The following is a 15,913-nucleotide window of genomic DNA, read 5'->3' as shown; positions in this document are numbered from 1 at the left end:
TGTCGCACCTTACTATCGGATCCACTTAGGGTTTAATTAAAACCATTTTAGACCACATTGGATGGTCTTGGGCTCAAAAATTTATGAAAAACGATGATTTTTAGATTTTTATTGTTCACCGGGTAAAAATCCAGTTTTCTGGCCCAACTTCAAAAATTCATAACTTAATATAGAAACATCAAAGTTAAGTGGTTCAAAATTCTATAAAAAAAATCTTTGAATTCTTTTTCAAGAAAAAATAATCTTATGAACTAATTCCATTTGAAAAAGTGTCAGCTTTTTGTGAAATTCACCTCTGTCTATTTGGCAAAAATCATTTTTTCAAATTCTAAACCTTAACTTTGAAAAATCATTATAAATCGTGTAGTTGGCCATTTTTAACAGGCTGCCTATCAATTTGAAGCTCAAGATGTCAAATTTAAGCATACTAAATTTCGTACAGAAATTAGTTCGCTAACTTAATAAAACTTCGCTCTAAACTAACGTCCTGCTTAGAGACTACAGCACCAACCATTGATACTTATACATAACCAAATGTCCACGAATTTTTATGGTGTGATACCATAATTTAGCCTCAAATCTGCAGCTTGCTCTTGGGAGTTTCAGGCCCTAAAATGTTAGATTATATTTGGGGGATGAGATTTTAAGAAATCCCAGTAGCAAGATCAATCAACCAAAACATTAACATGCATCAATTACAAGCATTTCAACCTTTTGCTATTAATAGGGAACTACTTTACCTCATACATGTAGCACTCTAACATGCTATAACCAATGGCAAAAGGAGATAAGGACACTATAAAAGACATTAGTAGCAGTTTATCAATCACTGCAAAAAAAAAAAAAAAAGAAGTGGTGGAATATGATTTGTGTTTGCAACGGTTATAAAAGTAACGAGAGGTTTCCTTCGGTGGAAATGAAAATTTGAAAACTAGTAGCGGTGTACGGAACTGCTACTAATATTTGGGTGAAATGTTGATTTAGTGGACCAGTCTTGAATTTGGCGCCAACATTTATAACTGTTTTGAAACCACTACAAAAATGAAATTTAACAAAAGCTAATGCCCTTTTTGTACTTAGTAGCGGTGTAAATAACCTCTACTAGTGTTCATTACATATAGAAAAATAAAATTTTACATTCAGATTTGGCAAATCCATATAATTAGCATTTAGTTAAATACAGAATTATAGATATATACATATATGATAACCATATAGTGAAATTTTATTAAACTCTTTAGATGCAAAGAATGGAACTTTCAATGTCAAGTATGGGTATTGTGTGGCTAAAACTGAGAAAGGTCCTAACAAAAAGATCATAGTTCTTCATCTTGTGTGCCAAGGGAGCTTTGGAAAAATGTATAGAGATTGATAGTCCCTCCCAAGGCGTTAGCATTTTGTTTGGAGACCTCTTAATAGTTCTATGGCGACCAAGGAAGCTTTGTTTAGAAGAAAACGCTTTGAAAATATGGTTTGCCCTACGTGCAATGCCGAAGCTAAGACCATTGAGCATCTCTTGATTTTTGGCACATGGCTTAAGAATGTTAGTATGGATTCTTGGGTGAATTGGGTGCTATAAAAATTTGTAAATAATACAATAATTAAACTTGATTAATACATCCAGAGCAAAGAGGACAAGATGTCACCTATCGCTTGAAAGAAGAGTATGAGAAAAATACATAGAGATTTATACTAGTTCAATACAACCTAACTTACACTTAGTCCTTAGACTCCACTTGAGAGTTTTTACCATATCCCTAAGATTTAGGGTGTCACCATACAATAGCCATCTCTATACATGAGGCAACACCTACCTCATTTCCCCTTACACTATATAAGAGTAACCCTAATTAGAATCTTAGGGTTCTAAGCAATAAATGAGAATTTATAACAATAAAGTATTTTTCTCTCTCAACAGAGTAAATGTTGAACACAAAGGCTCAATAAATTTCTCAGAGAATGTTGGCAAAGAATGTTCTTGTGGTACCTTGTGAAATATTGTTTTTCTGCTTGTTCTCTACTTCTTCATTGAATGTATCTTCTATTTGTAGTCTATCTCCAATAATATCTATTAGACACAGTATTTGTTTGCATTGAGGCTTGTGTCTTAAACGAGAATATTAAATGAAACTTCCTATTGAAGCTTAAGTCTATAGTAGTTGGCTCAATCTAATGCTGTCTGACATTGTTCTTTTGCTCTTAATCTTCCTTTTGGACCTTAGATATCCTGTGAAGAATGTTATAAGATATAATCTCAAATAATTTTGACAAGACACTCTTTTTAAAATATTTAAAGAACTTTTTCAAATCCGGTAGAATGATTTTTCAATTGAGAACTCGGATAGAGTCAAAGATGACTTAAAAAATGACTTTCAATATATATTCAATATATACAAGTCAGATAATTAAAAAGGCGAGCAGTATATATTTGTACAAGAGTCCAATGCTCAACATCAGCGAAAATGTTTAAAATCTTATGAACCAATCAAACGGCTCTTCAAAACATATTTAAAGATAACAAACTGTTTTGGAAAACATTTCATCTACAAAACAAATTCTTCTCTAATTTTGTTATTATCAAAATATTGAGTCTAACAACAAAGTGTTGGTTTAAGCTCACTGGACGAGAACGAGCATCTCCCCGGGGGGGTAAGGTGGCTGGAATTGGAGGGTTATGCAGAAATGAAGGTGCTGATTTTGTGGATGGGGTCAACACAAGTGAATGCCTCATTAGGTTTTATGGCTGAATGTCTTGCAAGAGGAGAAGACTTCAAGGGGAGATTTGGATCCTTTCACAGTTCCTTTGAAACTATCGCTAGCGAGTATTTCAATGCTATGACATATTATGGAATTAATTACTATGAATGACAATGTAGTAATTTGCTGTAAGAGGAGACGATCCAACTGATGTGTGTCCCTCTGGTTGATCGCTAAGGGAATGGAGCTACTGATTTTTCAGTAGCCACGGTCTGTAAGTTAATGGTGCTCACATCCCCTTTGATTGCCATTCTGCATGACGACTCTTTAGAGCACAGGTCTTCAAGAAAGGCATAGGTTACGGAATTGTATCTTTGTTTGCTCAGCATTAGCAGCTTGTCCGTTTAATATTGTATTTGTCGTTGAGTGTTTTTGGCTTTCTTTGCTCTGTTCTCGTTGAGATTAATAAAACTGACTTGTTTTTAGCCCAAAAAAATACTTCTGTTCCAACAATCACTTCTCTCAAGTCACTATTTACACAAAGCCTCTCATAAACCACCAACGATCACCACGGAGGAGTTATAAATTTGGAGATAACTCTTAATAACAGAAAACACAAATTCACACAGATTTACAAACCTAGCGTTCGAATTGGAAAATGAAATCATCACCTGCATAGGCTTGAGAAAATTCGTTTACTCTACCATTTAGGTTGTCCTGTTCTGCACTTCAAGGGCTCCACTCCTAACATGGCTTGCCATCACAATACTGTTATTTCTGCACAGTGCTCATACTCTAACTCGGAGATGCAGCAAAGCAGTCTGTCTTATATCCTCAAAATCCGCTTTAATTTGTAAACCTGATAAATAGAAAATTTTCATACTCATACTCAGTCCTGTCAATCATATCATATTTAGAGGGTGTTTGGATTGAAACCAAACCATGGTTTCAGAAGTGATTTTACAGTCTACAAGGTAAATATGTGGAAGAGTTTATCTCGATTTGCGGAAAAGTTCTTCTGAGAAGCACTTTTCAGAGTATCCAAACACCCCCTTAATATACCAAAAGGGTTCTGTGTACGGAGACATAAGATCCCAGTGAATTTACTACTAGAGTTTCGTAAGAATTGAGTGCTTGAAAGCACATCTGTGATGCTTTTGTTCACGCCTTATCACTTGCACAGATTAAAGTCCCTTATGATTTACTTTCCACGTACAATTGCCAAGTCTTATGCTTTACATAATTTTGACAAGCTCGTGTCCAAATTTTGCATAGTTAATATGTCTCACAAATGACTCAGAATCCATAGAAATTAAGACGGTAAGGAAACCATAGGTCAGGCTTTAAGCACACAATTGGGTGTCAGTATTCAAAAACATCCCAGTTTCTGCAAACTGATGTAGGCCATTCATCTAATTCAATACGAGACTATGAGCCCAAACAACAACAAAAGACCAAAATTTGACCAAAAAAGATATAAAAATACAAAATCAAAAGATGCGTAATACATCAAAGTATGCATTAAATGAGGTACTCAAAAATATGATGTGATATTTTCACCAAAAAAAAAAAATTGTTGGAAGTGGGCCTAAATCTCAAGCCCACTTAACCCTAATTTACTCTTCTACCTTAGTGCAGCTGCCACAATCTTTTAATTAGTTTTTATTGTTACATTATCTTAAGGATATCAGAACATTATTTCCTGTTTATCTCTTATCATTTATTTAGATAAGATACGATATGATATGGGAAATCACCTCCCTTTCCTATATGTACCTATCTTTGAATGGAATAAAACATATTGCGCTGCGTTTTCACATGGTATTAGAGTGACACATGTCGTTCAAGTCAGTGTTGAAGGGCCAAACCAGAGCCTTCACTATCATCGGTGACGAAACCCAATCATCGCCGGAGACAGGAGAGGGATCAAACAAGATGGCCGACTCTGGGAATGGTGTGAACCAAACCATTACGATCAGTTCTGCGTCCAATTCTACCTCACAAATCATGATTTCCCATAAATTGAATGGGAACAATTATCTTCAATGGTCAAGAAATGCCCTTATGTTCGTACGTGGTAAGGACAAAGAGAGATATCTCACCTAGACTCCTGAGCCTCCAGCTACCGACAACTCGCAATATTCAGCTTGGTGTGCAGAGGACAATTTGGCAATGACTGGCTTGTTCACTCAATGACTAAAGAAATTAGTGAGAACTACCTACTCGCTACTTCTGCTCAAGAAATTTGGGAGTTAGCAAAACATGCATACTCTATCCGGGAAAATACAGCAACCATCTATGAGGTTTAGTGACAATTACAAAACTTGACTCAAGGAGAGAAATCTGTGACGTAGTACTTCAATGCTCTTATGCGCTCATGGCAGCAAATCGATTTGTATGAGGTTCACCAGTGGACTTGTCATAAGGACGAGGTATATTTTAAACAACATATTGAACGTGAATGCTGTCATGATTTTCTACTTGGTTTGTCTGATGTATATGAGGATATTCGTGGAAGAATTATGGGGATTAAACCTTTCCCATCTCTAGATGATGCCTTCAACACAATTAAATACGAGGAAAGTCACAAAGCACTAATTCAAGGTCCTTCAAATGTTTCTCCCTTACCAATTGTTGAAACCTCAGCTATGGTAACTCGTGGCAATTCAGAGGTCGATCAAAAAGGGGAAAAAAGGTGTGATCATTGCTACAAAAATGGTCATACACATGATTTCTATTGGAAACTTCATGGCAGGCCTACAAACATGAAGCAACGACCAAAGGGTGATAGAGACAGCAAGGGTATGATGACTAGCAGTGCTACAGACAGTGACATACTGAACCCTGATGAACTCACTATTGTATGCAAGATTCTTGATAAGTACTCCCAAGAGAAACCTAGTGGAACAGCAACCCCTTCTGTTACTTTAGCCCACACAGGTATTGGATTTTTCACAACATTCAAAATTAACTCAAAGAACACATGGGTAGTTGATTTGGGGGCCACAAACCATGTTACAAGTTTTAAAGAATTGTTCACTAAATTTACAACTTATTCAGAGCATCCACGGGTTCAAGTTGCAAATAATACCTATGCGAAGGTTATGGGTTTAGGCACTGTTGTTGTTTCAGCAAACATAACCTTATCTAATGTTCTCTATATGCCAAATATTAAGTGCAATTTATTGTCTGTAAAATGTATAGCCTATCAATTAAAGTGTCTTGCTATCTTTGACCAATTTCACTATGATTTTCTGGACTTAGCTTTGGGGAAGGCGATTGGCAAGGCTATAAGGAGTGTAATGGGCTCTATTATCTACAAGGCAACTCCTACCAATAAAGGGTTCGTGGTACACTCCCGTTATAGTTTGTTGAGACACTACCATTCTACCCCAAATTACCCATTCAAGGGGAGAGTGATAGTGAATGGTTAATTTGTGCTCCTAAGTGTGATAATTTAAGTAAAAGACAGCAAGCAAATATCCCTATAGTTAGGTCCCCATCACCACCCACTATCTCAGATCTTTAACACTGGTCCTATTTCTGCACTTCCAGCACCGATAGGCACTCTACCACAGGATATTGTACTTTTGTTTGGGGCAATCCGGTGACATGGAGGAGGAAAAAAACAACCTGTGATGTCAAGGAGCTCTGCTAAATCTAAATATAGGGCTTTAGTCCTTGGGATTTGTGAAGGAATATAGGTAGTACGGCTCCTAAAAGAGCTTGGTATAGAAGTATTGTGAAATCCCCGAGATAATGCTCATTATTTCCTCCTGATTTATTTTCTGCCTTTTATTCCATCATTTATTACTCATTATTCCTTGATTCTTTTACCGTTGTATATAGCTGTTATAGGCTTTTATTATGTTTCCTTTTCTTGCTCTGTATAATTCATATAAAGATGTGTACATGTGCTCTGGGAATATATACGAATAATACGAATTATTCAATCTGGTCTCCCTACTCACATGGTATCAGAGCAAGAGGGGGAGATCTGACCTGTTGACCGTATCGTGTCATGCCTAACGATCTCAACGAGTCGACAAAGTCGACTATGGAACCTGACGGCTCTGCCGCTACCTCGAAGCCAGTTGCGCTGAACCCTTCGAAGGAAATGCAGTGTTGATCGTGACTCACCAGTGATAATTACAGAGAGTGGGCCCAGTCAATCCGCCTCGCTGTTGAAGGACGAGGGAAGCTCGGGTACCTCACCAGTGATGTCGCGCATCCCCCCAACATAAATTCGCAAGCTGTACGCGTTTGGCAAATTGAAAACTCACTGGTAGCTTCTTGGTTGATCAACGCAATGCAACCCACCATTAAACGCAGCTTCATGTTTCTCCCAACAGGCGGAGAGATTTGGGAGGCGATCCGCAAAGCTTATTCTGATGGAGAAAATGTCTCTCAAATGTTTGAAATTAAAACGAAGCTGTGGCAGATGAAACAAGGTACAGGAAGCCTAAACGAATATTATCTAAACATGTTTGCTTTATGGCAGGAATTAGACCTCCAGAACGAAGAAAACTGGAAGTGCTCTGAGGATGCAGCCCAGTACAAAAAGAAGGTCGAAAAGGAGCGCTTATTTGAGTTCCTCGCTGGTGTCAACTCGAATCTGGATGCAGTACGAGGATGCATCTTGAGTCGTGTGCCTCTTCCTATCGTTCGAGAGGCTTTTGAGGAAGTTAGGAGGGAGAAGTCACGCCGGAAGGTTATGTTACAGCCTTTATTAGATACCCCAATAAATAAATCTGAATCATCTGCCCTCATTTCTTGTGGAACTGACCTTAAAAGTCAAATGACTAAACTTTTGTGTGAGCATTGTAAGAAAACAGGACACACAAAAGAAACTTGTTGGGATATTCATGGGAAACCAGTAGATTGGAAGCCCAAGAGAGGAAGAGGCCGTGGATATGTTGCTAAGAAAAGTGAGGAAAAGGCTTCCACATCTCAGAATACATTGACCGAACAGGTTTCAAAATTAATGGAGCTCCTAACTAACCTTCAACCTTCTGGGCAACCAGCACGAGCTCAACCCACTGCCACTGTGGTCCATAGAGGTAACTTTATATATGCCTTAAATACCATCCAGGGCTTATGTTCAAGTAGATGTTAGATAATTGACTCTGGTGCCTCTGACCACATGACTGATAACCGGACTTTACTTACTACCTATACTCCGTGTGATGGCTCATTAAAAGTAAAAATTGCTGATGCTTCTTTATCACCAGTGATTGGTATAGGTAGTATTCGCTTGTCAAACCAGATAACTCTTATGCTGTACTACATGTTCCAAATCTAAAATGCAATTTACTTTCTGTCCATAAACTCACCAAATATGAAAAATGTCATGCTGATTTTTATGACACACTGTTTATTTCAAGACCTGTCAACAAAGAAGACGATTGGTTATGCTAAAGGGTTTGATGGTCTTTACTACTTTGATGAAGCCTCAATAAAACCTAGCATTGGAAATAAAGTGTCCTTTAAATCAAGTGATTTTCTTTTATGGCATAAGCGTCGGGTCATCCAAACTTTCAGTATATGCTTCAAATGTTTCCTTCTAGTTTTTCAAATAAAGAAATTTCAGATACTTATTGTGATATTTGTGAGGTTGCTAAACACCAACGCACTAGTTTTCATCGAAACATTTACCAACCTTCTTCTCCGTTTTCAGTTATCCATAGTGACCTTTGGGGACCAAGTCGTACCCCTAGCCCAACTCTTCAAAAATGGTTTATAACTTTTATTGATGACCATACGCGGGTTTGTTGGACATATTTACTAAAAGACAAAACAGATGTCTATTCAGTCTTTTCTAATTTTTATCACATGATCAAAAATCAGTTTCAAACCTCCATAAAAGTCTTACACACTGATAATGGCACAGAATACATTAACAAAAACCTGACTCACTTCCTCCAACTAAACAGTATCATCCACAAAAATTCTTGCCCTTACACCCCTCAACAAAACGGCATTGCCGAAAAGAAAAACAGACACATCCTTGAAGTAGCCAGGACTCTTCTTCTCACACATAATGTTCCGAAATACTATTGGGGAGATGCTATTCTCACAGCCACCTTTCTTATTAATCGAATGCCAAGTAAACCCCTCTCCTTCAAAACCCCTCTAGAAGTCCTTCAATCCACTCATTATGTCCCATATCTCCAAAACAATCTTCCCTTAAAAGTCTTTGGGAGCACCGTCTTTGTTCACATCCACCATCATAGTAAACTAGATCCTAGGGCAGTCAAATGTATCTTCCTAGGATACTCTGCCTCCCACAAAGGGTACAAGTGCTACGACCCAATTAAGAAGCAACTCTATGTCACGTGTGATGCTACCTTTCATGAGTCAGAATCCTTTTATCCCAAGACCACAATTCAGGGGGAGAGTCTAGGTGAATTGCTACCTTTAGAAAAGGACCCGAATGAAAATCAGTCTTACCTAGAATATGAGTCACCTGATCAACCCTACCTAGAACATGAGCCTCCTCTCACCCTTTCAAATGAACAGCAAAGTTCTAAGGAAGAAAGACACAATCAACCTGAGGGAGAAAACCATACCAAAAGAAAACATAAGGAATTTAACAAAGTTTACAACAGGAAAATAAAACCTCCTCACAGGCCATCAAGCTCCCAACAAAACCAAGCGACTGAACAGTTGACAGATCCTGCCAACAAGGAATCTGATGAATCTGGTGTAGATGATGCAGAACCTATGGAGAGCACAAGATCAGATCTAGACCTTCCAATCGCTCTAAGAAAGAAACCTAGAAGCTGGACTCAACACCCAATAGAAAACTCCATATCTTACAAAGCCCTATCATCACAATATGGAGCATTTATAAGCAACTTAGATGCTACAAGAACTCCCACTACCATTGAAGAAGCTCTAACATCTCCTAATTGGAGAGAAGCTATCATGGAAGAGATGAACGCGTTAAGGAGGAATGGAACTTGGGAAGAAGCTATCCTACCACGAGGCAAGAAAGCTATTGGATGCAAATGGATATTCACAGTAAAGTACAAAGCTGATGGAACCATTGAGAAGTTCAAAGCAAGACTTGTGGCAAAAGGTTTCTCACAAATCTATGGAATAGATTACACAGAGACATTTGCTCTGGTAGCTAAACTCAACACGGTGAGAGTTCTGATGTCATTGGCAACCAATCTAGACTGGCCCATCTACCAATTAGACGTAAAAAATGCATTTCTAAACGGTGACCTCAAGGAAGAAGTGTACATGACACCACCACTAGGGTTCCCTACCACAAAACCAAACATGGTGTGCAAACTGAAGAAATCATTGTACGGCCTGAAACAATCACCACGGGCGTGGTTTGAAAGGTTCACCCGAGTCCTAAAGAATGAGGGCTACACTCAGGGACAAAGTGATCACACACTATTCTTCAAACATAGACATAACAAGAAAACCATCTTAAGTGTCTATGTGGATGACATAGTACTCACAGGAGACGACTAAGAAGAAATTGAGAAAATAAAGGCAGCTATGGCAAAAGAATTTCAAGTGAAAGACTTGGGGGAAATGAAGTACTTCCTTAGGATGGAAGTGGCTCGATCAAAGAAAGGACTATATATATCCCAACGGAAATATGTACTTGACCTACTCAAAGAAACAGGAATGCTAGGTTGTAGACCAAGCTCTACCCCAATTGAGGTCACAACTAAAAGAAAAAAGAAAAAGAACGAAGCAAACAAAGAAGAATTAGAGGATAAAAAAGAAACCGAAGAGAGCGAAGACGAAGAAGAAGAAGAAGAAGAAGAAGAAGAAGCGAGTGAAGAGAATGATGTTGACAAAGGAAGATACCAAAGACTTGTGGGAAGGTTAATCTACCTCTCCCACACAAGACCAGATATAGCGTTTGCGGTTAATGTAGCAAGCCAACATGCACATGCACCAAAGAAAAACATCTCAAAGCTGTCTACAAAATCTTGAAATACTTAAAGGGCAACCCAGGTAAAGGTATATTATACAAGAAGGGTACCAATTGAAGGGTGGAGATTTTCACAGATGCAGATTATGCGGGTTCTCAAGGAGACAGAAGATCTACAACAGGTTATTGCACATATGTTTGGGGAAACCTGGTTTCGTGGAGGAGTAAGAAACAAAATGTAGTATCCCGAAGTAGTGCAAAATCAGAGTATAGGGCAGTTGCACAAGGAATATGTGAGCTAATCTGGATAAAGAGGGTCCTAGAAGAACTAAAGATGGACATGGAGTTCCCCATGAAGTTATACACTGACAGTATGGCTGCCATAAGCCTATCTCACAACCCGGTGCAACATGATAGAACCAAACATGTTGAAGTAGCAGACACTTTATCCGAGAAAAATTAGATGGAGGGCTTGTTACTCTCATACGTGTGCCAACATGGGATCAAACAGCTGATATCTTTACAAAAGGATTACACAGAGAAAAATTTGAAGGTTTTGTGCACAAGTTGGACATGATTGATATCTATGGTCCAACTTGAGGGGGAGTGTGAAATCCCCGAGATAATGCTCATTATTTCCTCCTGATTTTCTGCCTTTTATTCCATCATTTATTACTCATTATTCCTTGATTCTTTTACTGTTGTATATAGCTGTTATAGGCTTTTATTATGTTTCCTTTTCTTGCTCTGTATAATTCATATAAAGCTGTGTACATGTGCTCTGGGAATATATACGAATAATACGAATTATTCAATCTGGTCTCCCTACTCACAAGTATTACCGATTAAAATGTGGTGTGATAGTATGGCTAACCTCAAGATAGCTAATAACCCAGTTCAACATGACCGTACCAAACATGTTGGATTGACAGACATTTCATTAAGGAGAAGATTGATGCTAAGGTGATAGATCTCTCCTACATTGCTTCTGGGAAGCAAATAGCTGATATGATGACTAAACCACTGGCTAGATCCAAATTCGATGAACTACTGAGCAAGCTGGGAATGATCAACATCTATTCGCCAGCTTGAGGGGGAGTGTTGGAAGTGGGCCTAAATCTCAAGCCCACTTAACCCTAATTTACTCTTCTACCTTAGTGCAGCTGCCACAAGATTTCACTTTAATCTTTTAATTAGTTTTTATTGTTGCATTACCTTAGGGATATCAAAACACTATTTCCTGTTTATCTCTTATCATTTATTTAGATAGGATACGATATGATATGAGAAATCATCTCCCTCTCCTATAGGTACCTATCTCTTGAATGGAATAAAACATATTGCGCTACGTTTTCACAAATATGATGTGATTTTTAGTTGATGCTGATGAAGTTAGCCGTAATTTGGAACAATGGATTTAAGATTGACAGATTTTAAGGCTTTGTTTGCAGTAACTATGGAGATTGATGCCCATTCGGGAACAAAATAAAATGCAAGAGCACCACAAGTTACCAACCTGTGCAGTTCTGCTGGGCAATGGTACCTCTAAGCAGTTTCGAAGGCCATCAACTCTGCCAAGTTCACCGTATCAAAAATTTTAGAGACAGTCTTTTTTCCTCCCTTCCCTCTTTTTTTTGGTTGGGGTGGGGGTGTGGGAGGTTATGGCACAATGACAAGAGACAGGAGAGGCGTGAGCCTACCTTCTGCTGATAGTTTTATGAATATACTGGTCTTCTTTGATGCACCCCTGACCTCCATACTTTACTTCATCTGTGTTCAGAATGATCTGTGCCATCAAGATAAAAATTAGAGCCTACTCCTTTATAGGAGGGGGAAAGAAAAGAAAGCTTATAAAGCACAGGTTTTCCAAACACATCAAGACTAATAGCAGCAGCAGCAGTAATAGTAATCATATAAACAACAATGATAATACAGGAAAAGAAGAAAAAGAAGAACAACAACACCACATGAGAAAAGGATCAAAGAGAACGATACTTACTCGATACTAAGAAAAGAATCAGAAGAGAACGATACTTACTTGATACTCTCCTGCTTCATCTGCACCTACAGAGTAGCTACCATATGAATTTGTCGGATGGAAATTGAAAATAAAGAGAAGGGGGCCTCTAATGTAAGATATGACCTGAAAAACATGAATTCATATAGGAGTAGTGCGTATGGAAAACAGAAAAAGAAAACATTCTGCTATATACAACAACCAGCGACAGGAGACACAATACCATAACACCTTTTCAAAATAAAGAATTAAAAAATGATAGGGGGCTCCACGTAAACTGGAGAAAAGCAAAGTATCAAGAACACTTGACTAGCTCTTCACATACTTCTTAACCCTTGGCATAAAAAATGAAATTTAATTGGGGAAAGGAAGCTAGAATGAATCAAAATGACATTAAGACTATAATACTTCCTAAAACATGCTTTACATTTCTATAAGACTCTTCGAGGCATCATATTGATTAAATAAGTGAAGTTAGCCTCTGTCCAATATAGTCAGAAAGATTTCATATTAGGCAAAGCGACCTAGCCCCTTCATGGTGGTGTCTAAAGTCTATTCATCCTCTCTGCTACCTCATTTTGTTGAGTGGTACTGACACAGGAGCTTTAGTGGATAATTCTATGGATAGCTAGGTATGCTTTTAGTTCAGAGTTGAAAAATCCTCTTCCTTTCAGCTGTTGCCCAATTAATTAAGACATTCTTGAATGCACACACGCACTTCATCAGGTAAATCATGAAGAAGTGCTAATAGAATGTTGTGTAAAAATAAATAAATTTGAAAGGTTGTCAGCGTAGTTAGGGTACTAGCTGTTATAGTCGTTAGTCTAAGGGTATGAGGCCTAAGTCTATAGATAAGGCAGCACTGATTGAACAGACTTAGATCGCCCTATTCAGGGATCCTCTCTTGCTTCTCTCATCTCTCTTGTTCTCCTAACTCTTCCTCTCTTTTACCTTCTTCTCTGCCCCCCCCCCTTTTCTATTCCATTTTACAGTCATATAACACAGGAGCTCAAACTTCTCTCTCAACTGAGTGACAATTCCTTCTTGCTTAAGACTTATTAACCTCTGATAGGCGTCCCAAGCTGATAACAATGAAAATGCTCCACCAATCCCCGAAAAAATTGACCGAGAAGTAAAATAGTGCTTTGAACAAGCAACCAACCGGATCTTCCCATCTCAAGTAGGGAGCTGTGACATTCCAAAACCCCCCAAGCCCTTCTACCCAAATATTTTGGTCCTTTCTTCTGCTGTTTCCACGTCAGTAGCCTGCTTCACAGCATTCTAGGCTTCAACCATTGTATTCTGAGTTCAGCTACTATGTTCTAGCTAACCATCACATTGTCTAGCTTGACTTCTGACGTTGAAAGCAGCTTCTAAGTCCTCAAGCTCCTCCCCCAGCTCTCTTATTGCCTCGGTCCCCTTTTTGTAGCTCACCAACAATCTTCTCTAGTACATGCATTCTGTTCTCCATTCTAAAACTAACAATGCACCAACATTACCTGCTCTAATATCAAGTGTTGAGTTCAAGCTCTGGTTCTATATGCCATTTAATAATGAAAAATTAGCTCAAGGTTGGCCTGAAGATACAGAAACATAATTAAACATGAAAGAAAAAGCATAAAAGCATCTCAAACACTAGTTTCTGATACAAGGGTCATTTTCATTTACACTCCTATTACCTTGCCATTTATTTAGATGCCTATCCCTCCCTCATACGCACAAACTTTCTGTATCATGCCATGTCCCCTAATCGCTATTCTTAATTCCTTGACATACATGCACTACCTGCCAAGGTAGCCTTCCTTTTGCTTCTCCTTAATACAACCCCTGGCTTCTAGGTTGTTGCCCCACAGCCCATCATGTCCATCATCTGTCCGCTTTTATTCCCTTGTTTTTTTTAATTAATGATACACGGGTCATTTTCATTTACACTCCTATTACCTTGCCATCAAGGAGAAAAAAACCGGATCAGACCGGACGGTTCAACCGGAAAACCGGTGAACCGGTCTGAGGTCCGGTCTGGTTTAGCTTAAAAACCGGTCTCCAGTTAAACCGGAACAACTCGGAATGAACCGTAATAAACCGGCAAAAACCGAACAAACCGCTGGCTTGACTGGGTTGGCCGATTGGTTTTTTCCCCACTTCTTTCTTGTTTTCACCGTTCGCCGGACGTCTTGCCGTTTGTAGAGACCATGAACACTACAGAAACAAGTGGTAGAAGTAGAGGAGATCATTGAGATGAAGGAAGACAGAACTTACTTTGTGTCGCTTTGAAGCATACTTGTGAAAGACTAGAAGGCAAGTAGAAAGAAAATAGAGAGTGAATGAACGAATAGAGTGCAGAGAGAACAAATGGTGCTATTGCTCGTTGCTTCTCAATTTGAGAAAGAAAGAAGTGAGAAAGGTAGGAAGTAATTTGAGAGGACGAACAGAGAAACAACCATGCGTGTTCAAAGAGGCAACATGCTCTGCTCCACCGCCTACTGGTCTGCTTGTTCAGTGATGCGTGACAGAAAAATGCAAAAGTGGAGCAAGGAGTGCACGTGGGAGAGAGAAAAAGGAGGGAGAGAGAGGAAAATTTTATTGGGTGAAGTGAAAGGAAAAAAAGGAAAAAAAAAATAAAAAAAGAAGTAAAAGAATTTCATATACGTGGACATTTTGCAGATTACCCATTAAAAATTTAAATATTATTTTGTATAATTAGAATATGAATATTTTCACTAATTTAACTAAATTATATTATTTTAATTATTACCGGTTTGATACGGTTTGACCCCGATCTGACCCATTAACCCTTAAACCAGTGTCTCGACCGGTTCATTATCCGGTCCGGTTTTTTGTTCCTTGCTTGCCTCACGGTCCAAGATATGCATCCACAATTACTGCTAGCTATGTTAGGGTCCAGCGTCCTGTGCTGGTTTATTCTAGAAAGAAACACAAGGACTAAGGGTAGTTTACGTCAGTTTATGTTTTATGTGTGTTGTCTTATTTTAAGTGCTTTTAATTATGAGTTTGTTTAAGACAGTTATGCCATCAGTTATTGATGTTAGTCTTTTAAGTATTGTACTATCAGACTATGGGGCTATGACAAGTATTATTCAGACAAGATATTCTCTCCTTCTCTAGAGTTCAGATTCTGACTCTAGTCTCTTTCTCTATCTCTCTCTCTCCCTCCTCTTCTTTCTTCCTCTCTCCTATTTCTCTCTCAATTTTCTCAGGATCTAACAAGCTACTTGTTAATCAAGTGAATAGAAGCTTACCTAAAACAGAACAGACCCGTTTATATCAGTAATTACGGA

General features: G+C 38.4%; 1 protein-coding gene across 2 annotated transcripts in view; it reads right to left on the bottom strand.

The window, feature by feature from the left end:
• Positions 1 to 3,153: 3,153 nt before the first annotated feature.
• The window catches only part of LOC114756871 (1,4-alpha-glucan-branching enzyme 3, chloroplastic/amyloplastic), a 39,242-nt gene continuing 26,482 nt past the window's right edge, over positions 3,154 to 15,913 (bottom strand). For both annotated transcript variants that reach the window (XM_028945807.1, XM_028945806.1), the window contains 4 exons: positions 12,636 to 12,740; positions 12,298 to 12,383; positions 12,114 to 12,168; positions 3,154 to 3,556 (listed from right to left, as the gene is read on the bottom strand). In XM_028945807.1, the coding sequence (XP_028801640.1) occupies positions 3,524 to 3,556; positions 12,114 to 12,168; positions 12,298 to 12,383; positions 12,636 to 12,740 (279 nt within the window). In that variant the 3' untranslated portion in view covers positions 3,154 to 3,523. The remainder of the gene's footprint in view (positions 3,557 to 12,113; positions 12,169 to 12,297; positions 12,384 to 12,635; positions 12,741 to 15,913) is intronic.

This window comes from Neltuma alba, unplaced genomic scaffold (genome assembly GCF_004799145.2).
Source record: "Neltuma alba isolate B1F8T4 unplaced genomic scaffold, ASM479914v2 tig00010519_pilon, whole genome shotgun sequence".
In the NCBI taxonomy this organism is placed as follows: Eukaryota; Viridiplantae; Streptophyta; class Magnoliopsida; order Fabales; family Fabaceae; genus Neltuma; species Neltuma alba.
The sequence above is the reverse complement of the archived record's forward strand: the minus strand, read 5'-3'. Positions and strand labels throughout refer to the sequence as shown.